The sequence below is a fragment of the Alligator mississippiensis genome, chromosome 12, assembly GCF_030867095.1.
Source record: "Alligator mississippiensis isolate rAllMis1 chromosome 12, rAllMis1, whole genome shotgun sequence".
Taxonomy (NCBI): Eukaryota; Metazoa; Chordata; order Crocodylia; family Alligatoridae; genus Alligator; species Alligator mississippiensis.
In genome coordinates, this window is record NC_081835.1 from 2355519 (window position 1) to 2380105 (window position 24587).

Consider the following 24587-nt stretch of genomic DNA (forward strand, 5'->3'; position numbering starts at 1 on the left):
CCCTCGGGATAAAGTAGGAACAATATCTTACCTTGGAACAGAGCATTTCTTAAGCCACAGGAAGCAATGGCACTTGGCAAGCTTAATACCTCAGGGGTGTTGATGTTGGAGCCAAGCAGACAGGAATGCACCCAAGAAGCACAGGGAGGGAAGAGGATGTTGGAGTCAATGCTGCCTTTTGCAGTAAGGGCCGTGGGATCTTTACTAGCAACAACCTTCCTCTGACTTCAGCTTCTGGCCCGCTCCCTCCTTCTGTTCCCCTCAGGGACATGGCCTTCCACGTTCGACTAATTTGACCCCTTCCCTGAATACCCCATAGCCCTCACCCATTCATTTCCTGCAGCCCCAGTTTTATTCTGGGTTTGTGCCATGCCAGGAGCTCATAACTAAGGTTCTGTGATAATACAGATGAGCAAGACTGCAAATAACCTCCATGGCCTGCTCCTGGCAAGTGGCAGATCTCCATCAGCCCTGGCAGGAAAGCAGGGAGAGATTTTTTTTTTTGGTTTTTGTTTTGTTAAAAAAAAAAAGTGTTTTTAAGAAAAAAAAAAAATCCCCTTTTTCTGTTGATATATAAAAAAAGAAAATCACAATTCTGGGATGAATGCTAGCACCCACATCTAAGGAATAGTCAGCCCTGTTGGGAGCTGAGCTTGCAGTTTCTGCAGGTCTAGTTAAACTGACTTCACACCTGGTGGGTGGATCACCAAGTCCTAATCCCTTTGCAGTTGTACAGTAATAAGATGGATGCTCCATAGGGACTGGCATCGTGCAGGCAGCCTTGTGCAGCACTTGGCTTATAGGTTACTTAACATGCTGTTATTTGGTGCACACATTTGAGATGCATGGCCCAAATAGTTTGTTTTTTCTTGCAAACTTTAATTAGAGTGGATGATAGTATAGTAACGAGCAATTCATAGTTTGTTTTTTTTTTCCTTATCGTTGCTTAAAACCTGCTTGTTTAAATGAGATGTGGCATCCCTGTGTCCATAGTTGGCGTGTAAAGGTACTTCTTTTGTGCTGCATCAGTTTGTTCATCAAAGAAAATTTACACTTCAGGAGTTTTCACTTTTTTTTTTCTTCTTCTCCCTCGAAATTTGCTTCACATGTTTTTGAAGGCGTTATAAAAGGATTTAAATTCAAAGCCTGAAAGCCTGACTGGAACTGATTTCACTCAGCTTCTAGTTTACAAAATAGGTGTGGAGGGGGTTAAGGGAGAGAGAGAGAGAAGCTGCAGCTTTCGATTTTTAGATGGAGATGTCTGGTTGCATAATAATGGCCTTAGGTGGGACTTCCCTGGCAAAGCCCATGATTTTGGTGCAGAATGACAGGAAGATCTTTCAGGGTGGTAGTAGATTTCTTCAAGGAGACGCAGGGTTTAGGAGTCTGCAGCGTTGGTAACCATCCCATTTTATTGCAGCAAGACCCATCTTCAAATCCTTGAAATGAATATGAATGCTTCTGTAGCCGTCAGTTGACATGCTGTCAATCTAACACGGCCATTTTTTAAAGGAAATCACTTTTTTTGCAATGGCTTTTTAAAATTGGCTGCAACAAAGCTGAATGATTGTTGTGGTGTTAATTGCTGTTTTTTTAGCCAAACCTGAATGCAGGATGTTTCCTAAAAGACTTCTTTTTATGGCATTGTATAAAAATGAATCTATTTTTAACACTGAGACCAGATGTATAAGAGGAAGAAATATTGTTATAGTTTACAATGAACAGAAGCGTAAATATGACACGTGCACCCGCTGCGTTCGTGCTGGACCGGTGCTGAGAGCTCGGCGCAAGGACACTTGGCCCCCAGCACTCCTGCGCTTGGGGTAGCTAGGTACAGGAACACTGATCTTTGGGGAAGGCTGTTTTCTTGAGCAATTAAACTGCCTGTGGGTCCTGAGGACCATTTTGGAGGTCTTGTGGCACTATCATTTAAGCCTCCAGCCCAATCTTCCTTCTGAAGGGAGAAACCTGCCACAGTCAACCTACTTTATTTCTTGCAAGCTGGCAGTGCTGAGCCACTTTCCCATGGGCAGAGGCTCTCTTCACGTTGTTTCTATGGGGCTCTGCAGTAGAGGGCTGTTGCTGTATTCTCAGGACCTGAGCCCTAATAAAAGGACACTACTCTCTCAATAATACTCATTTGGTATTATTATATGGGCAAAGTTCATTTAATTAAGTGCTCAAAGCAAATCTTGGATTCCTAGCATTATGTATGTAGGATGATTGTATTCTTACAAAAAGTTAGGGATTGTATAGGATAGTTTGGACAGGGATGATCCTGCCTGAGGCCAGATGACCTCCGGAGGTCCCCTTCATCCCCACTTCTTTATGATTTCTATGATTAAGGTTGAACTAGCAGGAAGACCTGCTTTTCCCCATGGCTAGCGTGCAGTCGCCCACTTCGAGAAACCTCCATGGATGCTTGTGAGTGGTCTGGGTCTTTCCACTACAGTGGAGCTGGGCTGGATGGTCCCGGTGTGGAGCCTGGCTGCTGGGACTCGGTGCACTGCTCTCCTCGTGCACACAGACGCATCCCATTCAGATGGCAGCTTGGAAACCCTGACTGAGGGCTAATGCATACAGGAATTGAAGCAAAGCCCCCCATATCCCCACCCTATTCCCTTGCACTGACCAGTGGGCTGTATGCTAACTGCTTGCTGCTTGGTATGCTGCCTCCACAGAGCTGAAAGCATCCCTCTCTCTCGGTGTAGCTCTAGTCCCTTTTTCTCCACCTTTTAGATGTGCTATCCTCTTCACCTGGCAAAGTGTTTTCTTTGGGGAGCTGCCTTGTGCTTGCAGCAGGGGATTCAGAAGGTGCTCACATGTGGTCTCAGCCAGAAGGCAAGCTGCCCGTGGGAATGCTGGCAAGGAAGGGGGTGGCATGAGAGAAGAGAGGTTGGCACAAGCAGGAGGGTATACAAAGTTCAGGTGCAGGTAGGCTGGCGTGTAGCAGGCTGCACACCTGACATGTCCCAGGCGGGATGCTCTGCTTCCATGCACCAAAGCTGTAAATGTGGAGATGAAGCCACTCCGGGGGAGGCCTCGGTGGCTGATCTTGAGCACACAAGAGAGCAAGGTCTTGAGAGCAGCCACAGTGGGGGCATCCCCCGAGTAACTTCACAGCTGTGCGTCTGGGCTTGGGCTGTGCGAGGCGGATGGGCCCTGCTGCAAGCTGACCTGCTTTTGGCATTGGGCTTCACGGCAGGTGCAGGCAGCTCCTGCTCGATGCGATACAGAAACGGAGCGAGAGCAGATGTGTCGTGAGCCTGTGGAGGCATGGCTTGGGGCCAGAGTTAAGCTGACATGGTCATGTACCTTTTGAGCTCTTCACTTCTAGTTTTTGGACTTTTAAGTCGATCTGAACTTGATGTTCAGGCAGGACAAAAGATACAGATGGTCAGCGTTAAACTTGTTTTTCTGTCTTTGATTTCTTAAAGACTCAGAGGAGAATAATAAACTGCTTCATTACTATATCCTCCTATAATCCTCTTGTATAAGGAAGCAACATGATTCAGAGATTTAGGATGCAGAAGGCTTCATTGCTCCAGTTCCTGCCTCTGGTACAGATAGCACATTGCCCCCGGGTACTGCTTTTGCCCATCTCCCTGACATGGCATTAGGATGGCAGTGCTTTCCTGTGTCGGTTCAGTCTACAAAAAGCTTTAGGATCCTTTTGTGGATGGTGCACCATGTCCTACCAGCAAGAAGCATTTTCTGAGCCTTTGAAGCTCCCTGTCTCTTTATATTGGGCTGGAAGTAGCAGGCAGTATTGCAGTGTCAGTCTTGCCAAAGTCTGTCTGGAACAGACTTATTGCCTCCTGTGCCTCTGTGCATGCACCCCAGGATGGCAATTACCTTGTGCTGCAGTGGTATTGCGGTGTGAATTTTCTTCCAATTCATTATCCACTCTCACCCCCAAGTCTTTCTGCATTACTGCTTTCTAAACAGCAGTCTTCCTTTTTATGTCTCCACTGATTATTATTTCTCCCCAGGTACATTACCTTACATTTATCTGTAGCAGAACATCTCACTTACATCTGCCCATCTCTCTGAGCTTGCCAGATCATTTTATATTTTTGATGCATCCCCTCTAGTGTCTACTATTCCTCCCAGTTTGGCATCATCCACAGATTTAATGAACGTGGAGGTAATGTTGTCCTCCAGACTGTAATGTGGATGTATGGGAATGAAGTCCTAAAATGGATCACTGTGGGGACCCACTTGATACCTCCTTCCATTTTCAGATGATGCTGTAGGTAGCTACGTGGCACCTATACCTGGTTACAAAGCACTTATTATAACGAATGTTGTTCTTGTCCGTTTGGTTCCTCTGAGCACCATTTCTACTCTTGCGGTCTGCTGCCAAAGAGCTCGCTGCATGCAGAATAACCTGCCAGCCAGCCCTGGCTCAGTGAGCTTTGAATTGGTCAGGAAGAATGAGTCAATCCCACCCCTTGGGACACATGGCTCTGTGTCCAGGAACATGCAACGACCCACGTGCATGATGCCCGAGGTCTGCTTGATTGCCAGGCTAGACCTGCTCCCTGAATACAGCAATAACTATGATCTGCAAAGCTCAGATGAAAATTTGTTGAAGCTCAGGCTTGTAATGGATGTCCCATAAACCAGCCCGCCAAGGCGGGTAGGGAAGAAGAGAGGTCTAGTTGATGAATTGCCACTATCGATGGGGTCCGTTTTGTTCAGCATCACCTGTTGCAGAGAGGGGTGCAAGAAGTCCCACTGGAGAGAATTTGGGAGTAATCTACTGATAGGGGAAGCTCCTTCCTAACCTCTCCTGGTCACTGGCTTCTGCCCTGAAACAGCAAGCAGCGCACCCAGAGGACGGGCTTTGAGAGCAGAGCACTGTATTCAGGGCAGCTCAAATGTATTTTTCTGGCAAATAATTCCAGCAGCCTGATTTTAATAGGGTCAGGCAACCCAAATATCTGCGTTTAACTGAGTTCTCTATTTGTGCTTTGCAGTTCACTTTTAAGTAACTTTTAAGTGGATTTTGCTATTGAAGTTCTTTGGTGTCAATATGTGCACGGGTGACAGACTGTCAGCATAAAAGGACTTGGAGACTGTTACTCTGCATAACATCAGAAACATCTAATGCATTTTTAGGTAGACAAAAATGAAGGCCTATTAACTAGCCTCTAAACAATTTTTTTTAAGTTTTTTGTCCTTTAATTTGTTTTCATTTTGTACTCCAATTTGGAGACCTAGCTTCAAATTAAAGGGAAAAAAATACCTTAATCCTAGAGCATTTTTTTTTCTCTGCAGTCTTTTTTTTGTTGTTGTTAGTGTTTTCCACATTCCTCATTAATACCTGAAACTCAACCTGACTAACTAGACAGAGATTGATACAGCTTCAGTTTGCTCACACAGCAAATTGGAAAAATGGGCCAAAATGCATAATTTTTTTTGCCTATTTTTAATAGTATGGGGATTTTATAACTTGATGAAGTTCTGTTCTTCTTTCTCATTGAGTTGTTTGGCTGTGGTTGCAGAATTGGGGAGTCAGTAGGGGAGAGAAAAGTAGGTAGGCACTGGTAAAGATTAATTGTGGCATTAAGTTTATATTAGATGTGCTCTCTCTCCATCAAGAGAATGGATTTGATTCACTGGTACAGCAGATCTTTTATGTCTCATGTTGTTCATAGTGGTGGGAAGGGAGACCGGTCCTCAAGGAGCTCCTCAAACAATGAAGCAATCCTCTACCAGTGGCTGAGATGCCCCTTGGGGATGATCAAATTTTGAGTGAAATCCTGATCCCTTTTGATCAGGACTTCACCATTCATGCATTAGCAATTAAGGCCCTTATCCTTGTACACACACAGGGGCTCAACAGTGCTCAGGTGAGTAGTAAATGGGACTTCAGGGGGATGATTGCACAAGTAAGCGGGATTGTGTGTGATGGCTGTGGAAGTGTCTTGCATCTGTAATGAAGCATGCTGGACTGTTAGCTTGTCTTCAATCGAGATGCTTTCATTTACCACAGTATGTTTTGCAAATGTAAAGAGTCCTACAGGACTCCTAGCTGCTAAGTCTTTGCTGAGACGGAGAGGTTAAACTGATGTTTTTGTTTCAGTTTGGAGTTTTTCTTTTGTGAGAATTATTAGGTTTGTAGATTAGTGAAGTGAGAATTAGTGCGATTCTGCTGCAGTATGAAGGCAAGGAAGTAAAGCCACAAAACGCTCCATTAAGGCAACATTTATTTGCTGTTCGGAGGCTGTTCTTGCAATACCATATGTGCTGCAGCACCTAATTGCAGCAGGGTGAGTTCAGGACAGAGGCCGTGCTTCGATCCGTAGAGCTCCCTCACTTGCACTCGTTAAACTTTTGCTGTTACCTGCTCTCGGTGTGGGGAGGAACGGCCCCGTTTGCGGTCCTTCATTCACTCTGCCGGTGTCACCTGGCCTCTGGAAAGTCAGCCTCGCTCACTGGACTCTGCTTTCAAGCCCTAATGCTGTTTACATTCAGCAGTGCTGCGGACAAAACTGATGGCAGGATCTCAGCCTGGAGGCTTCACTTCTGGATCCAGCTGGAGGAGGAGGCAGATGGTGATGATGATGCAGATGCTTCCTTCTCCACTTAGATGACAGTGACCGGGGATATGGTCTAGGGTCAGGGCGAAGCCCAGCCGAAATGTATGTCCCTGTAGTGAGGCTGCTTCTCCAGCCAGTTTCATCTTTGTTGCTCATGGAGGCTGGCAAAGGAATTGCTTGGCACCGCTGGGTGTCTGGCCAGCTCTGCATCTGCCCAGGACAAGTCCTGCTGCACTTTCAATTTACTCCGTGGGTCCAGATTCACCTGTGACGTTACGTCTTGCACAGCTGATGCCAGCAGTCTGTAGCCCGCATAATACAACCCTAAACCCCTTGTAATCATCCAGCAGCCTCAGCCTCTTCCTGACCTCCCTGTTTCTCTTTTCTAAACCCTCTTAATGGTGTCATTAGTATAAGTTGAGGCTGCCTGGCTGACTCACTAATGAGACTTGCCTGCCTTGCTGCAGCCCAGACCGGCTGGGAGAAGGGTCTGGCTCAGATGATGGGGATTTGGATCTGCCCTCCCTTGGGAGCACACTTACGTCTTCCCTGGCAGTGCCTTGCAGCCCTTCCTCCAAACTCCCGCACACTGGTGAGGGTGCCTAGTGCCTTTTGCACACACCTGGCCCTGCACAGGGACTTCCCCAGCCATCTTTACTCTGTATCCAGTCACAATATGCATGAAAGCTTGTGTCGTGGGAAGGGGTTTTTCATGGCTTGTTCACGGCAGCACTGATGCTTGTGGGGCTGCTGCGTCGGGATAATGGAGAATGCACCAGAGCTTTTATCGTGGTTTTGAACTGCTCCCGGTCGTGGAGGGTTAATGCACCTAGAAGCTGCTGCATTCCTCTCGCTTGGTACCCAGAGCTTTAATTCCACTGGTTAATTTATTTCCCCACAGTGTGACACTGCATTCCCTGAGCTATTTTTCATCTTCAAATTGCAGTCTGCTGGTTAGTTCCTGTAAGACCTGCTGTGCTCTGCATTCATGTTCTTGTTCCCAGCCTCTGCACTGCTGCCACCTCATACATCAGGTCCACAGCAGCAGAGAACGAATGGCGCGAAATCCCATGCCACTTCCAGGAGCAGGCGGGGAGATGGTTCACCGTGCGAGTGAAAGGATCTGCTGGGCAACTCGGCGGTGGCGGGGGGGGAAGCTGTGTGCATTGCTTGGCAGATGCACATCTGGATGATTGGGGTGGGAGGGGGGGGTCTACTTTCCCATGGAATCACAAGAAACCCATGAGCTGAACCCCACCTTTCTCAATAGTGAGAACTAGCCCCCAAAATGGCCGGCGCATCCTTGGGAGAACAGATTCAGTCTTTTATCTGGTAATCGGAGAAAAATCACTGTAGTAGTCAAAGGAAGAAGGCTCATTCAGAATATAATTTGTTGGTGCTGTCTGACCACCATATGTTGTTTAACTTTCATCCTCTTTTTGGCACGATGTAAAATAATCTGGACAAAACGTGGGGCTCTGTGGTTGAGGAGTCTGTTTAAAAGCAATCGAGTATTAAAATGGCCTGGCTGTGCCTGGTATGTTTGGAGATTTATTTGCTGTCAGAGGCTGATAAAATATTTGAGGCAAACGGCCTAGTTCTGTTTAGGAAGTTGCCTGTGAGAGATACTAGGGAGATGGATTTAACCATTTTTTATTTTAATTGCACAAATATAATGCTAAGTATTATAAATCTGTTTTCTATCAGTTGTTCTCTTTCCCCCCCCTCCCTTTTCTGGCCCATCATGTCCATTTATCATAAGAAGTTGCTCTGGAATTCAAACCCGGTGCCAGCTGAACATGTGGCAAAGGGAATCGTTTTGTGGCTTCAAGATTTTACCTCTCTTCAGTACAATCCAATCAAAAGTATTGAAAATGCACCTCGTCAAAGATGCAGAGTTTTTTAAAAAGAGGCTTTCTTGGAGCTTTATGTTGCTGGGTGGCTGATCATGTACTGCCCTCTTAAACTGCTCTGAAAAGACTAAACAAAAGCCCCAGGTGTGTGCATACATATGCTGTTTTCCCTTCTGAAATGGGTACTACCTCACTGCCTGAAAAGCTTTATGATTTTGAATAAAATACCATTTCAGCTCAAAAGGGGGGGGGGGGGGGAATCCAACCCTCCTTCCACAGCCAGCATTGCACACAAAGCTAATTACCAAACGTCTCGATAATCAAGTCCCTTTACAGCTAAACACTAACAAGGTTTTTCACGTGATAAGAGCGCCAAGCCCTGATAGCCTGGATCTCACAAATAGTCCCTAAGGGCTTGCACGCTTTACAGAAGTAGGACTGGTGTAAGTAAATCGATTTAGTTTTAAGAAGTGTGTCTACATGAGGGATTTGCACTAGAACTGATTTAACCCTTGCCCAAATCAGTTTAGCTTGCATGGGTAAATTACCAAATGAAGATGAACTGGAATGTGTCTTCTGTACGTTGGGGATTTGTACTGGTTTAATCAGAACAATTTGAAAAGGATTTACTTATACCCATGCAACTCTTGTAATACAGACAAGGCCTAAAAGGATCAGTTTTGCGCACAATCTAGTTTGAGTTAATCTAATGTTATGAATGAATGATGAAATCATTAGTTAGGAAATAGCAGCCTTAAAGGGTTCCCCACTCCCTCCCCTTTACACAGATGATTGTTTAAATGATATCAAATACTATGCTTAGAGTCTAATCCCTCCAATTATTATAATGGCTTCATATTTATGGTAGATTGGGGATAAAATTCTGTGTTTTCACATGAGCCACATGTATCACTAAGGTATATCGGGGGGCGGGGGGGAAGTCTTCTTGTGCCTTTGTGGGTACTTATCAAATAATGTTTATAGAAAATTAAATATATCAAGACAGAGCAAATGGAGAGCTGATCAGAATATTAAACAAACAGCCCAACATCCCCTTGCCTTTGCTGGCTGGAGATGTGTGACATGGATCGATTCATTTAGTGTCTTGTACAGGAGCAGAGAGCTTGTGCAGATTAAAATTAGAAGAAAGAGGACATGAAAGCTTTTCTCCTTATTGTCTACAGTGGAGCTATAGCACCAGTGTAATTGCATTAACAAATATCCTTTCAGAGCTGGGCAGAACTTCTTGATCCAAACTTTTTTATTTATTAACAAAAGATACAGATTCATCAGTGTTTTGTGGCAAAAATACTTGTTTGAGAGAAGAGCATGCACCTTTTTTTAGAAACAACTTTTTTGTTTTGAAATTTCCTTTTAATTTATATTTTAAAATTTGCCCCTGGAATTGTTATTGTTAGTTTTATGTGAATTGAAATGAAACACTTGTTTTGGGGGCTAGAACGGTTCTGTTTTTTATTTGTTAGAAAGTACTAAGCACATTTTCTGTTTGGCTTGAAATGCGATTCAAATTAAAAAAAAAAAAAAAATCAAGTAAATAAACTGCCCATATCTACTTGTATCCTCTTTCTGAAGGAAGGAAGCATTATGAACCCCATGAGATACTGGAGAACAGTGGCTGATGAGAGGGTATAGTTTGTGAAACATTGGGCATGTGTGTCTACACATGCAATTAATGCTATTTGGCTTTACTGGGCAGTAAATTTAGTGCCTACATATGGGTAGTGTAGGTGACCCTTTACTGCTCAGTAGATTAATCTACTGTATAGAAAAGCATCATGTGTAGACATGACCATTATGTAGGAAGTTCGGTTCAATACACAGCTTTGCCACAAACAGATCCAGCCTCCTTGTCCTCCGTTGGTACAGCCTGCAAACTTGCACTTACCTTTGTCAATCATCTGAAATTTTTCAAGTATCGGTATATTGTACGTATGGCAGCTGCACTATCTTCAGGTGCCATTTGATGACGTTGGTTTTTGGCTTGAATGTCTTGCTCTGTTATGCTTACGTTTTTCTATCGTACCGAATATAGTTAACATTACAGTACCTGCATGGTTCTCTTGGCAAGTGCCCGAGTTTCTTGGTTTACATCATCAAATTATTTCAGTGGCATTATCCTTGTATAACATGGCTTCTCACCAATTATAAATATAGATAAACTTATAATGATATTGGTGTCTACACAGAAGACTAAAGCAGCATATTTTCATAAGGAAATATGCATTAATTGCATAAATAAGCTGCTGACTTAAGCAAATGCTCCATTCCCCATTAAAGCTAGGATTCATAAAGGCCTGGATTTACATAACTTAATTTTCTGCACAAAAGATACTGAAAAATCAATAGCATGATTCATAGCCATACCACATTTGCCACGTTGCTATTCTTTGCCCAAGTTAAGTGTGCTTGCTCTAAGCAGTCTCCTTTTGAAACCTATAAATTCTTCAGACCTAGCCTTGTTCCCATGTTGCTGGTAAGGAAGGCCCAGTGACTGTGCAGTGATTTGCTGGATTTCCTCTGCCAGCAAAGGGGCTATATAAAAATCTCTTGTTCGGCTGCAGGAATCCAGATTTCCTTGAATGTCTGGAGCCATTTGGCCTTCCCTCGCCTACCTAGAGTGCGATCAGTGAACCGTTGCCTATCTCCCCCTTGGTTTTCCACCCCAAGGGGCAGTTACGTACATTGATGGTGCACGTGTCCCAGCTTATGAGCTCTCAAGTAAGAAACTAGCTCCTTTCCTCCTGCAGCATTTCAGTACCCCAAGTTCTCTGCTCTTCCTCCAGTCTATCAAATGGCTTTTCACCATCTTTCTGCAGTTTTCCTACCCTTGTCTGGCTTCTGTTCCCCCTGCCAGTGTGAACTTTCTCCCCTTTGCACCCAGAGAGAAGCAGTGGAGCCTAAGGCAGCAGACTGGCACGAGGAAATATGGCTGTTTTTACCCCAAACCCTTCAGTACGGCCCCTGACTACTTCTTGTCGCCTCTAAGACTAGAGCCTGCAGTGAACCAGGAAATCGGCAGCTGCCTGAAATGTCTGGGAAAATATTCAAAACCAGAGGTCCTTACTAAATTACATAATTTGTTCATGTTGTTCACGTGGAACAAAAAAAAACCCCCAACCCTTTCCCCCTTCTTTATGGTTTGAGGAGTTTTCTCAGCCGTTCTTGCTTCCAGCTTTCCATCGTTCTGCCATAGAAACCAAAGGGCCTTCCCACAGAAAGCGTGTGTGTGTACTTCTGTATACGGGGCACCTTGGTTCACCTCCCACACTGAAATGCAGCAGTCTCCCTGGTGCCCTAATGCCAGACTGTTAATTATTTAAGGACTGTTTTAGTGGGAAGGGTGCCATCTCCAGCATTGCCAGTACTGCTACAAACAGACATCCTGCCTAGCCGCATGTGGCTTGAGATGGGAATACTCCAGTTCTGGTATGGCTGCAGAAAGTAACTTTAGACACTTTACTAAAAAGTTTTGTATTTTTTTTTTCAGTTAACTTATTGATTCAATTGAGAGCAATTGGGCTCAAATTGCTGTTGAGTCAGACTGCAGTTGCCTGTTCTTAGATGGTGCATACACAGCTCCCTTTGGTTTTAAAAGCAGGTTTTATTTTTTGTTTGTGTGCATGTATTATAATACAAAGGTTTTCAGCTGTGGTGTATTGTGAAGGGTAGTTGCGTTCCATTTCAGACTAGTTTTTCTGACATTTGTGAATTCATACGCTTCGGATTTGGTTCAGTCAAGTGTACGGAAGCAATAAACAAAATTTGCATGTAAAAGTTGCACTCATGAAAGCTGTGCTTTTCTCTAGAAGGAAAAAAAGCCAATGTTGAAGGTAATAATAAGTCATGAAAGGACTCCAGGATGCATCATAGGGAGTCTTTCCTCTTTTTCTCTTTTGGTTGATGATTTCAGTTATTTGCTTTCTTTAATTTATGGTGTCGGACTAAAATTCCTTTCCTCCTCTCTCCCTTTTTCCTCATCCTGTGGGTGTGATGAGGCGCCTGGGGTGGTTGCCTGACACCGTGCTCATGCGTTGCCCCTAGTTTTGAAGGCAGTGTAGATGTCCTCCTTGCTGGAATGAATGGCATTGATATGTCAGTACCAGAGCAAGGACAGCGCCAGTGGGATGCCAAGTCAAACACCACGTAGTGGTGCATAGCAGGGCTTTCCGCCCGTGACTTGCACCGAGTGCCGAAATGCTGGGTTGGGGCTCTGGATATGCTATAGCGAGACTTCCTGCAGTTCTTGAGCCTTCATCGCGTACTTAATGAATGAACTGCCAGAACCTGCCTGGAGGAAGGCGGCGACTGTGCCGCCCCAGGCCAGCTGTAAATCTGCTTCCACAGCAGTGGCACTGCCCAGTGTTGACCATTGCTTGAGCACGTGCTGCATTTTTGGTATGCATGGGTCATGAGCACCCCAGTGACTTTTTTTTCTTTTCAGTAGCATTGTCTTCTGTTGTTCTGTGGGTGATTTAGTCAAGAATAAAAACAATTAAAAAAAAAAAGTGCACTTTGAGTGTAGCTAGATAGAAAGGGTCTTGTTAAATGCTCTGGGTTGAAGTCTGTGCTGATGGCCTGATCCTGAACTGTTCCACTGAGGTGCTGGGTGCTAGGGGCATGTCTTCCAGATGAGGCTGTGGTCCTGCTAGTGCCTCTTCTTCATATGTTGCGCACTCTCCAGGGTACAAAGCATTTCTCTGTGCCTGTTTCTTAAACAGCACCATGCTGTTCTGTCGCTGCTTAGCAAATAACTGTCTCGTAGATTTTAATATCTAGGGAGCAAATGCCATTTTCCTAATTGCTGCTGTTCTCTTCTCCTCTCAGCTCTGACTGAAGGTTATGTCGGCTCACTGCATGAAAGCAGGCACGGGAGCTCCGTGCAAATACGGCGGCGTAAAGCATCCGGGGACCCTTACTGGGCGTACTCAGGTAAGTCGAGTCCTGCCAGACGGGGATGAAATGCGAGAGGTAATGTGTTTAAAGGGACAATTGTTGAATTCTGCTGCTACTTACTGCTCAGGATCCTGACATAGAGCCTGGGTTTTCAGGAAGTTTTGCAACTGTGTTCTCTTCCACTGACCCTTCCATGCAAATGCAGTAGCTTGGGTGCCCTGCCCTGGTGCTTGCTTTTTGCATGAAACAGCACTGTTTTCACAGCAGGTGCTCACGTGTTGCTTTAAAAGCCAGGGCATTTTCTACTTGCTCTCTACAGGATGGGGTTGATGAGCGTCATGCCGCCTTTGTGGGCTTGTCACCGCTTCTGCCTTCTTTCAGATTGCACTTGCATTGTTTCTTTTTATTCTCCATGCTCCCCAATCCTGGTCAGAAAATCCCTTCCCTCTCAAACACCATGTTCCCAAGCCAGCTGTTTCCTTAGTATCTGTATAAACTTTCCACCCTTTATTGCTTTCCCTTGTCTTCCCTCCTACCTAATAATTTCCCAGCCTGTCATTTGCTGCTGGAGTGGTTTTCCAAGACATAGGTGCCAGAATACAAGTCTCAACATCCTCCCCCGTTACTGTTTTGCCTGTATTTATTGTTATCATTTTGCATAATGGTGATGATGAGATCTACTGATGCGGTGTCACAACAGGTGGCATATGATATAGATCAGGGAGGGAATGATGGATGTTTTGTTGTTTGTCCTTTTGGCCTGGGAGGACTAGTCTCTAAGGAGAACCTCATTGCTTGGACTGGTTTTGTGATCTGATTAATCAAAGTAACTAAGAATCCCCTAGAAACCTTCAGTTCTCTGGTAGTTGCAAGTCAAGAAGCTTCCAGGCCTCTCTTTTATTTGGAGAAGTTTTTATTTCCCTACTGTAGTTTAAAGTAACTTTGCTCAACTTTAAGGCACAGTAAACACTGAGGGTAAAAGGCAACAAATTCAGGATTATTCTGTATGTTAAAATGGATGGTCTACTAATATCTGCTATCCTACATAAAAACTGCAAATTAAGTGGTACTTGGCATGTTTATTTTGTTTGCATTACTAAAAAACATTGGGAATATTCATTGCAGCCTATTAAAGGAGACTGCTACAAGGAGATAAATAAAACACTCTTGGAATTAGTCTGTTGTCATATACGTCAAAACTCTTTGCTTGAGTTATTGGATATTTTCTAATCTGTCCTGAAGTTTATTAAACTTATCTGCATGTGATAATTTTCTTAATTTATTTTAGTGACAATTCTGTTTTTCCTTGGTGAGTAATATCACTAGTTTGCCCCAAAAAGCTTTTTACCACCCACTAATCCTTTTAGATTTGTCAGAGTAAAATGTATAGCCCTGATCTGTAATTACACTTTATCTATTGGCTTTTTGCATCCTTTTGTCTATTGATAAATCTCCTGCTTCTACAAGGAAAATAGCCAATCTGTTTTGTTTTGCAGAGAACAGATAGTGACTTCTCAGTCGTCAATCAAAGGCAGTTCTACCTGATTAGTGTTATCTAATTAGAACCTTTTTTGTCACTACTTCTGATAAAAGAAGTAAATTGGGAGATGAAGGAGGCAGAAATGATATATTTACCGGTACTTGTCAAGGAGCTGAAGGAGGATTTATTATCACGTTGTGCTCATGGCACCCTGAAAGTTGTGTTTGAACAGTATAATTTCCAATTCCATTCTAGCAGAAACACCTTTTGGATTTGGCAGCTCCGATCCGGAGACAAAAGTGCGGGTCTCCACAGTAACTCCTGCAAATGCTAGAAACACAGAAACCGAGGCTGTGAGCCATTGCAAAGGTTGGCTCGGTTGATGCCGCTCGGTGGCGTCCAGCACCTCACAGGGGAGCGTCGTGCTGGAACAAGGTGACCCACACCCCCTCACCTCAAAGCAGGAGGAATTGCATCCAGCTAAGCTGCTCAGTGACAGGTCCATGCATCAATGGGAGAACAGGTAGAGGAGAGAATAATGCATGTGTACGGCAAGTAAGGGTGTTATTTATGAGAGAAGGTGGAGAGGAAAATGGAAGGTGAAGCAAGTAGATTTTAGGGTAGGAAAGAGAGAGGGATCCTTGTCTCTCACGGAAGAAAGCACTAGACAGGTGTGCCAGAAGGGATCCCAGCCATACCAGCCCTCGGACCGGAGAACTAGTGGAGGGTTACATAAAATATAGGAGAGAGGGAGGATGTCACTATATTCTCAGCATTTGAATGCTCCAGGAGTCTGTGTCTCCTTTCTTTTAGAGGAGCTTCTCCCCTCTCCTCCAGTCCCTGCCGCTCTCCCTTGCAGTTGCATGTGGGGTTTTGCAGCCAGCTCAGCTGCTCTTATCTGACGACCTCATCTCCATATTTATCCTTGTTGATTTAGGGGCCAGATGCTGCGAGACTGTCTAGTTTGCACAGGGGGTTGAGGGAGTCTGCAAATGTCAGCCAGCAGGGGACAGATGCTGGACATATGTTTGTCCCAGACTGAGCATAATCGGGCAGAGATTGGAAGCCTTCTCCTCTCTCCTCCTCTCCCTGGAACGTTTCCTGGCTACGCCCTTGGCCGGGCTGTGGCAGAGCAATTTGTGTGTGAATGATGTCTGTCCTGGGGAGAGGCTCTGGATGGGATGGGAAGGTTACATCAAGGAAGCTGGCTAGTGCCGGAAAGTTTATGCTTCAGTAAGTGACAACCTGTCATTGTTTTCATCAGGTTGATCTGATGGGCTGCCTCCCTTCCGTAGTCTGGCTTTCTGGACCTCCTCCCTTCCTATTTGGACACCCCCAGTGCAACCTGCAGCAGTTGGCGATGGGGAAGGCGCATATATGGGGGTGTATCTTTTTAAACTGTGTCTAGCGTCACTGAGCAGCTGGAGCCAGCGCCTGGTGGCCTGCCGGCTTCCACCAGGCACCGGTGGTGTGCATGTCACAATGCGACAACTGTTGACCTCACCTGAACCAGACACGGTGCAGCAACAGGGATAGCAGCAGGCGTTGCAACAGTACCTCAGTGCATTGATTTTCGATGGAGCGTTGCTGATTTACAGCAGCTGAGGATTTGGCTTCTTATGTCCCCGGGGGCATATGGAGTGCTTCAGTTTTCTGGCTTAAGCATGCAGGGATAAATCTACAGCAAGAGTGAAGGGCTCTGGGCACAGCTGGGCTGTCACGGCTCAGCTACCCAGGGGAGCGAAGGCAGAGCAGATGAGCGGAGACTCTTAAACCCTGGGGTCCTTCAGTCCAAGCCTTCCCTGGGTAGTGAGAGTACCTGCTCCACAGCCCTGCCAAAGGAAGCCTGGTTTCAGGCTTCATTGAGAGCCTGTCTGCTTGTCCTTGGGCAAGTGGCTTGACATCTCCTCTGCCTCAGTTTCCAACTTATGACATGGGAGTAAATGCCCGTGACTATGTAGAGTGCTGTGCTAACATGGCAGTGGGGACTCTGTATCTTAGTTCTGCATTTTGTGGACACCAGCGAATCCTCTGTGCCCTGTCCGCATGTTCCAGTCGCGTGCAGCCAGAGGTTTAACCCAAGGAAGTTTTTATTAACCTCCAAACGCAAGCGTCAGAATTTTTAAGCTGTGTAAAATAACAAAGTCTATTGTCTACCAACACAGCCCTCGTCTGACTGCAGTATTTGCACTTAGTCAGCCAGATTTAGCCAATCTGCAATTAATAGGACTCACAACAGGAGGAGAAAATAAAGAAAAGATAATTAAATGAAGTGAGAAATCGAGGTCTGTTTTAAACTGCTTCTTTCATAACTACAGAGCAAAAGCATGTGGCTTATCAAAGGAAACTTGGTAAAATGTACAGCAGCAGCCTGTTCAAACTAACTTCAGAGTGGAAGGACGCTGGGAAAGGGAGGAAAAAAAGTAGGAAGGAGCTCATTTTAAAACAGAAGCTGAAAAAGTGCATGGAGCAGGATCTCTGTGGAACCTCTGCCCGATGTCTCAGAGGAAGTACGTAGGCATATTTCAGTGGGAAGTACTTTTTGGGTGCATTGGCAATACAGCCTAAGCATTATTGTACATCTGATTGGAAAAGAGAGCTTGCAAACAGAGAGACAGTGCAGATATTACTCTGCGGTGGGAAGAAAAAGTAGCTTTTGGGTTAAGAACCTATCTCAATAGTCACGGTGTACTCCATTTCGGTGAGCAAATAGTTAACAGGCACAAAAGAGCCTGACTGTTCAAGGGCCTGATCCAGCACTTGATCCCTCACGCACAGAAGCAGCCCTGCCAAGCTCCACGGGAAGGTTCACTGAGTATAGTACTTGGACAGCCAGAGACGAGCAGTCTGCCCAAGGTCAACGAATTGCAAGATCTAAAATATCTTTAATGCTTCCGTATAATTCCCATATTTAGTAGGCTAAATGCAGCATGCTTCCAATATCCATAATGGTGACAAATAGCACTTCAAATGGCTTGTCGGTAATGTGGAACATTCTTTACAAGTGCATAAATCTTTTTCTGTCTTTTTCTTTCTTTAATTTAAAAAGAAATCCCACAAGTATGTACCATGGAAACATCTGGGAGGTCTAGGGCTTTTTGAACAACTCTCCCATGGGCAATCGGTAGTATTTTGCAAAGAATAATGTTCAGAAGAGTAAACATTCCCCATTTTAAAACTTCAGTGACTTTTTTTTCAACCTTATATCAGGGAGGACTTGGAGCACTTTGCCACTGACCTGACCAGACAGTTTTATCACTCTGTAGCCTAAGAAATGCAATGTGAAGGTAGATAAGGTTTTTTGGATCCAGTTCTGGAACTTTACTACCAGCCTTCTCTTAATTGACAATAATTTTGCATGGCAGTTAGTGGTGCGCCACACTTCTATTTGGAAAAAAAATAAATAAAAAGATAGGCATATTAATAAGCACTGACCAGAGAAATGGTTGCAACTAATTGGAAAGATGGATGTTAAGAATGGTTTACCTAGTAGCATAATAAGATCATCTTTTTATGTACAGAAAGTAGCTGCAGCAAGAAGAAAGCCTTGCTCCGTTAACCACAATGGGAAACCTGTTGGAATCCGCAAAAACACCCAAAGCTGTGTCGCGTATCTGGCTTTCACCCCGTCTCCCTAGTATGGCCTGTGCAGTCCGCAATGGCTGGGTGAGAGCCGTCGTCCAGTAGTGGTGGGTCCACGTAGGACCTTAACTGCTGCAGCATCCAGCTGAAGGAGTCAGGCCCAGACCTTGGGGTTTATTTAGGTGCTAATGCCCATCGATTGCAGAACGGTTTTATTTCGGTAGCAGTCAGGTGCTTGCCCTCTTCTGAGAGTTGTAGTTCCAGTAGTAGTGAAGGTTCACGCCTTGAGAATACAAAGGATTCATTTTAAACCTTGCTGTTAATTTAGTTGGAGTTGGTTACATTCTTCCTTTATTGATGTCGTTTTTACCAACTTGTCCCTTTTCCATGGGATGAAGTGTGATTGTCTTATTCAAGGCTTACTTGCATCGAGACCGTCAAAGCTGTTTGGACTTTTGCGGGAAGTTATGCAAACAGAGATTAGCCCAGGATTATAGTATTTGCTTGTTTGATTGGAGTTTTTGGGGGGTCTTGTTTTTTGTTTTTAAACATAGCTTTGTAAAGAGAACCAGTGAAATCTCAGCCTAGGTGCCGGCAGAGCTCCTAAAACTACTTAACCTTGCAGTGCATTCAGCACATCTCACTCTGTTCCTTTAATATCGCTGACATCTTGGAGAAGTTGGATGTTTGTGATTCGCTGCCCCTGTTTCTGTGTGCAACTATTCAGGGTACTTTCAATTCTACTTTTTGGTGGTGGCTCTTGCTGAGTGGTGTTCTCCTAACTCTAGACTTCAGTGGTTTTTCTCCCCTGGATCTATACACAACTGCCACTAACACTGATGGAAGGTAACAGAAGAGAAAAATACCTCCAGTAGTTTAGAAATGACCTTGTTGGGGAGAGGGGAATCCATTAAGAAAAGGAGCTTTGGGCTGTCATGTTAGTCGGTGCTGTGCATGAATGTGTTGTTGTCAAATGACCATTACAGCAGTCCTCGGAGATCATAGAGTCATAGATAACGAGGGTTGGAAGGGACCTCAGGAGGTCTCCAGTCCAACCCCCTGCTCACAGCTGACCAAGCCCCAATGCATCATCCCAGCCAAGGCTTTGTCTACCTAGGTCTTGAAAACCTCCAAGGATGGAGACTCCACCACCTCTCTGGGTAACCTCTTCCAGTGCCTTACTGCCCTCCTCGTGAGAGTGTTTCCTCGTATCCAACCTCAACTTCCTTTGCTTCAACTGGAGCCCGTTGCTCCTTGTCCTGTCATCTGCCCCCACTGAGACCAGCCCAGCTCTGTCCTCTCTGCAACCCTCCTGCAGGGAGAATGAAGGCTGCTATTCAATCCCCTCCGTCTTTTGATAGACTAAATAATCCCACTCTCCTGCTCTTCTGCAGAATAAATAATCCCACTTCGCTCAGCCTCTCCTCACAAGTCATGTCCCCCTGCACCCAACCATATTTGTTGCCCTCCACTGGACTTTCCATTTTGTCCACATCCTTTCTGTAATGGGGGGAACCAAAGCTGGACATGGGACTCCAGGTGTGGCCTCACTGGTGTTGAAGAGATGGGAGATGCTCCTCCAGATTGAGAAGATGCTACATGTAAAACATAACAGTAGTGAACTGTAAGACTTGAGCTTTTCTTTTTTTTCTTTAAAAGCTATTGCTGGCATTAAAGAATAAAAGTTCACTAAAGGTTATTTCCCATAAGAGTAGCAAATGGTTTTAAATATGATGAAACGACTTGGTTTTGTCCTTTTGTAAACGTGTGAATTTGCAGGCCTTTGCCTCGGTGCACAGTGTTCTCGTTAGATGAGCTGTTAATGTGAACTGTGCCGGAAACAGCGGGCACGTGGCGGCTTTTGTGGAAGGGAGTGTTAACGCCAGTTGAACTGAGAGGCAGCTAATGACCTGTTTGCCTCGGTCAGTATTCCTCTCTTGGGAAGATAACTCTTGGTGCGGACCAAAATTATAAAGTCGAAAGCCTGAACTGGTGATTATATTTCTGGACACATCCTCCAAAAATGTCCTGAAATGCCTCTTAACACAGCAAACAGTGTCATGTCCAGCCTTTCCAAAGTGACAGACTTTGCTTGGCTCACTTCCCCTGTTCTTTCTTCTTTTCAGCTAACATGTTTAAAGGGCATTGAAGTTGGAGGACCACAAAAATACTCCTGTTTAATCTCTGAACTGATCGGTTAATGGAGACTGGATTCTCCTGCCTTTGCTGATCAGTACTCTCTTGAACCTAGCAGCCATGTGTTTACTTGCATATTGAGTCTCATTACTTAGCAGTTCTTCCAGATGTCTCCTAATTACCTGTTTCACAAGGCTGGTCCATAGAAATAAAATAGGAGGCCATTCCACTTCTTCCTTTGAAGTGTCAACTCTGATTTGCACTTGGCTTATGACATACAGGAGCCCCACTTGCAAACCAGGCTGGGTACAAACACTGGCTCTGTTTTTGTCCCCCTTGCAATGTGCCATGGGAACAGGAGTACACCGCTGATGGGGAAGTGTCATGGAGAAGTGCTTTTTCTGTGCTCACTTGTTCTGCTATTCTGCTGTAACAAAGGGGGAAAACATGTTTTGCTTCACTTTTAGTAGAAAAAGGAGGGAAAGAATCAAGTTCATATCTTCAAAAGCAGGAAAAATACTCTGGTAAAAGTGGCACATTGTTATCTGTAGAATATTAATCTGATCTCGCTTACCCAGAAGGCAAGTGTTTATAAAGAGAAGGTGATCTTCAGACCTAGGCATTGCATATTTAACACTCAAATGTCTCTAAGGAACTTCTTATGTCAAAAGGTGCCTCAGTCCCTTGGCATGGAGGAGTTTTTCTTTCCTACTTCTGTGCAGCCAAGGCATCCACTTGGAGGAGCATTCATGCCTTAATTACTTATTCAGCCATTGCACAAATTAGCATGTCCTCTTCTAAAAAAGTCTCTTAGGATATTTATTTTTAAATAGTCACAGACCTGAATTTTATTATTTTTTAATTGGAAACCAATAATGCCAGCTTCTCCTTTCTTTTACTGCCTTTATGGTGCAAAATATCCATGTTTTATTCTCATTGCTGTAATAACGTTGTTGTGATGTGAAGTGGGTTTGTTGCTCTGGGTTTGTGCTGAGCCTCTCATTGAAGTTGCAAGTTGATTGATTTTTCTTTTTTCCAGGAGTTAAAAATGCATGTGTAGCCTTTAACTTTGAACACTTTTGGCCTCTGATTGTAGGATGCTAATAGCTGGACAACCTGGAGCTACAGAGTCTAACTCTTCAAGCTGTATATAGGCAAAAAAAATGAGCAGGCATTCGGCAACGGTGCTGTACTGATGGAAAGAATGGGAGGGTGACCTCTTAGTGAGAGCTTTAGTACTTCTATGAGGTTTCCGTCTACCGCCATGCAATAAACCTAAATAGGCTGGAGAATTGGATCGAGTTCTCAAAGGCTTGGACGCTGCAGTCCCAGGATTCCTCCAAAACTCCCCAATTTAGCACTGAACAACTGGGGCTCTACAGAACAGTGCAAGTGGCAAAAGTAAGCCCTCCCTGCTTTAAACCTTAGGCTGTGCAATGGCTGTTGCTTTTTCATTCAGACCATCCTGGGTCATTTCCTGAAAACTGTCGTGATGACTGCTAATATTTTCTACTTTACCAATTGAAAATATGCCGAAACACAGCAGAGTTAAATTCTCCTTTTAAAAAAAAAACAAAAAAAACTCCTCCATTTCTAGTTATTTTGTATAAGATATTGAATTTGAAATATTCCTGGATCTTTTCTAGAAAGGAAATAAATACGCAGAGCCTACGGATCTTGAATGTGCAAGTGCACGATGGAAAGATCAGATACCAACCATAATGCAAGCTTAACACATATGCTGCAGAATACAGAGAAGGTGGGAGAGCGTTGTTGCCCTGCGGTTCCTAAAAGATTGCAACAATGCACCCAACTTCCAATTTCGGTTTAATATATAGCTGAATATATATTGCAGAATAAATGAGTGAGTGGTATCTGAGTGGCATTGATACCATGGTGGAAAACAAAGCAACCAGCAAGGCTTGGAATAAGCTGTAGAGCGTGGATAAAAGTTGTAGTCAGGCATCGTTGCTGTTGCAATAGTCGAAGCATGAAATAATCAAGGGGAGAATGGGAATTTTCATTTTGGAGTAGAAAGTGGGATCTTTGTGCTGCATAAATGGATTGAGCAGGGCTAGTACTTTACTAGGCAAAGGGGTGGTAGAAGTATTGCTTGTATTTTTGAGGCCTCGTTTGGCCACCGCACGACATCTTGTTGATATAAGAGGCTGTTATCTGATAATCTTTTCCTTAGTCTCTCTACCCCAGGAATTGCCCTAAAGATAGGAGGCACAATATGACATCAAAAGTCTTGTGGTTACTGCCTTTGTGATTCTTGAAAAGGCAGCCTGTGCCTGCAGAGGGAATATTGCTGTTCAAGTGCATCCTTTGACAATGGGAAAAGCAAGCAAAATACTGCTGTGAGTGGCTCCTGACAAGATGTTACCATCCATCTTCTTGTCAACTGCCAATACTGTAATCTTTGATGCAGTTCGTAAGAGGTGGGTAGGATTGTCGCAGATCCTTTGCGCTGAATATCACGTGCCTGTCCTCTACAGAAAGATGGAATTAATAAATGTCAGCTCTATCTGTCTATGTGCTTACATGTCCGGTGTCACCGTGGCGTCCAAGCACCTCGCCACCAGCGAGCTCTAATCCTCATGCCTTCTCTGAGACAAGGGCATATTAGCCCATTTTATAGATGGGGACTATAAGAACGGGGCAATTGAAGTGGCTTCTCTAGTGCATCATGGAGAGACTGCAGCTGAGCAGGAAGCTGAACCCAAGCTTTTCGAATCTCAGTGCAACGTGCCCCATCTCGGAGCCTTACCAGATGATAGTAATAACTGCTGAGATCCTGGTTACCTTGCAAGCCACCTGTTTGTGGGATTTCATGGCAGCTGCAACGTGCCAAGGCTCAAGAGCTGATAGGGTATTTTAGATGTTATATTTGTGATGGGACTGGAGGCAAGAGACCTTCTCTATGGTGCTCCTAGGTGTGCAGTGCAGTTTGTGCTACCACCTGGCAAACCTGGGTTTTCTTGGTCCTTAAGACATGCTTCAGGGTGTTCCCATGAGGCTCCCAGTCTTTCCTTGCGGGGAGGGACTAAGCAGATCGGACCAGGGTGAGTTCTTGATTCGGGGACAGAGGTCCCTAGGATCACGGTGCACCAGACACTGGCTCTGAATTGCTCAGTTTTTATTGAAGCCGGTGTGTGCCTGCAGGATCAGATAGCCAACACTTGACACTTTCCAGTTCAATACATATGAAATCCCACAATGGACTGAAGAGCTGTGCATATGAATTATATCTCTAAACAATATTTGAATACTGGTTTTTGTGTTTTTTGTTAAATGTTTTTGAAACCCTGCCCTGAACTTTTAAATATTGTCTTTGTGATTTCCTGGGCTGCTGGAGATTGTGGGCCCTGGCTTTGCAAAAGGCGTTTTGTTTGAGAGACGTGGAAGTCTGCGGCACACGGGTAAAGTCAAGCGCTGGTGAGGCATTGGGTTTAATGCAGAGGAAGTGCCTGTTCCCTGTACACGTGATTCCTAGCAGCAGTCAGTCATCCAACACTGACTCCCCCATCTCCCAGCTTTTACCACGCACGGATTAATTTGCTTAATGATCATAAGTGAGATTTAGTGGTCTTATTCCTGATGATGGCTCCCAGGTCTTCACTTGCTATGCCAGGGGGTGAAGACCCCTGATTCCAACTGAGGTTGTGAGACATGATGGGACCTATTGGCTTTGGGGGTAACAACAACCGGGATGGAGGGGTCCTCGTTATTCTCCACGGCTGAGCTGTCAGCTCGAGACATCTCGGGCTCTCTTCAGCCACTTCCGCATTCTTCTGTGGACTGACTTTATAACAGCAAGCAGTCTTCCCACTGACTTCACTGGACACCGGTTTTTTGTCTTTCTCCATTTCAAAGTAAATCCTGAATGTCAGTTTTCTAGGCAGCACTGCTAGTTTCTTCCAGAGTCCCAGGCCCAGTCTGCGTCTTACTTACCATCCTTCTTGCTCTGCATTAAACTCAGAAGTGAAGATCCCTCTTCATCTTGGGTATTTATCTGCCTCACATTACCATAGTATCTGATGGTCCTGTGTGCACAGTTATCCTACAGCACCA

General features: G+C 44.7%; 1 protein-coding gene across 4 annotated transcripts in view; it reads left to right on the forward strand.

The window, feature by feature from the left end:
- The window catches only part of PTPRG (protein tyrosine phosphatase receptor type G), a 450708-nt gene that overhangs the window by 88604 nt on the left and 337517 nt on the right, over positions 1-24587 (forward strand). For all 4 annotated transcript variants that reach the window (XM_059715744.1, XM_059715745.1, XM_059715747.1 and 1 more), the window contains exon 2: positions 13247-13351. In XM_059715744.1, the coding sequence (XP_059571727.1) occupies positions 13247-13351 (105 nt within the window). The remainder of the gene's footprint in view (positions 1-13246; positions 13352-24587) is intronic.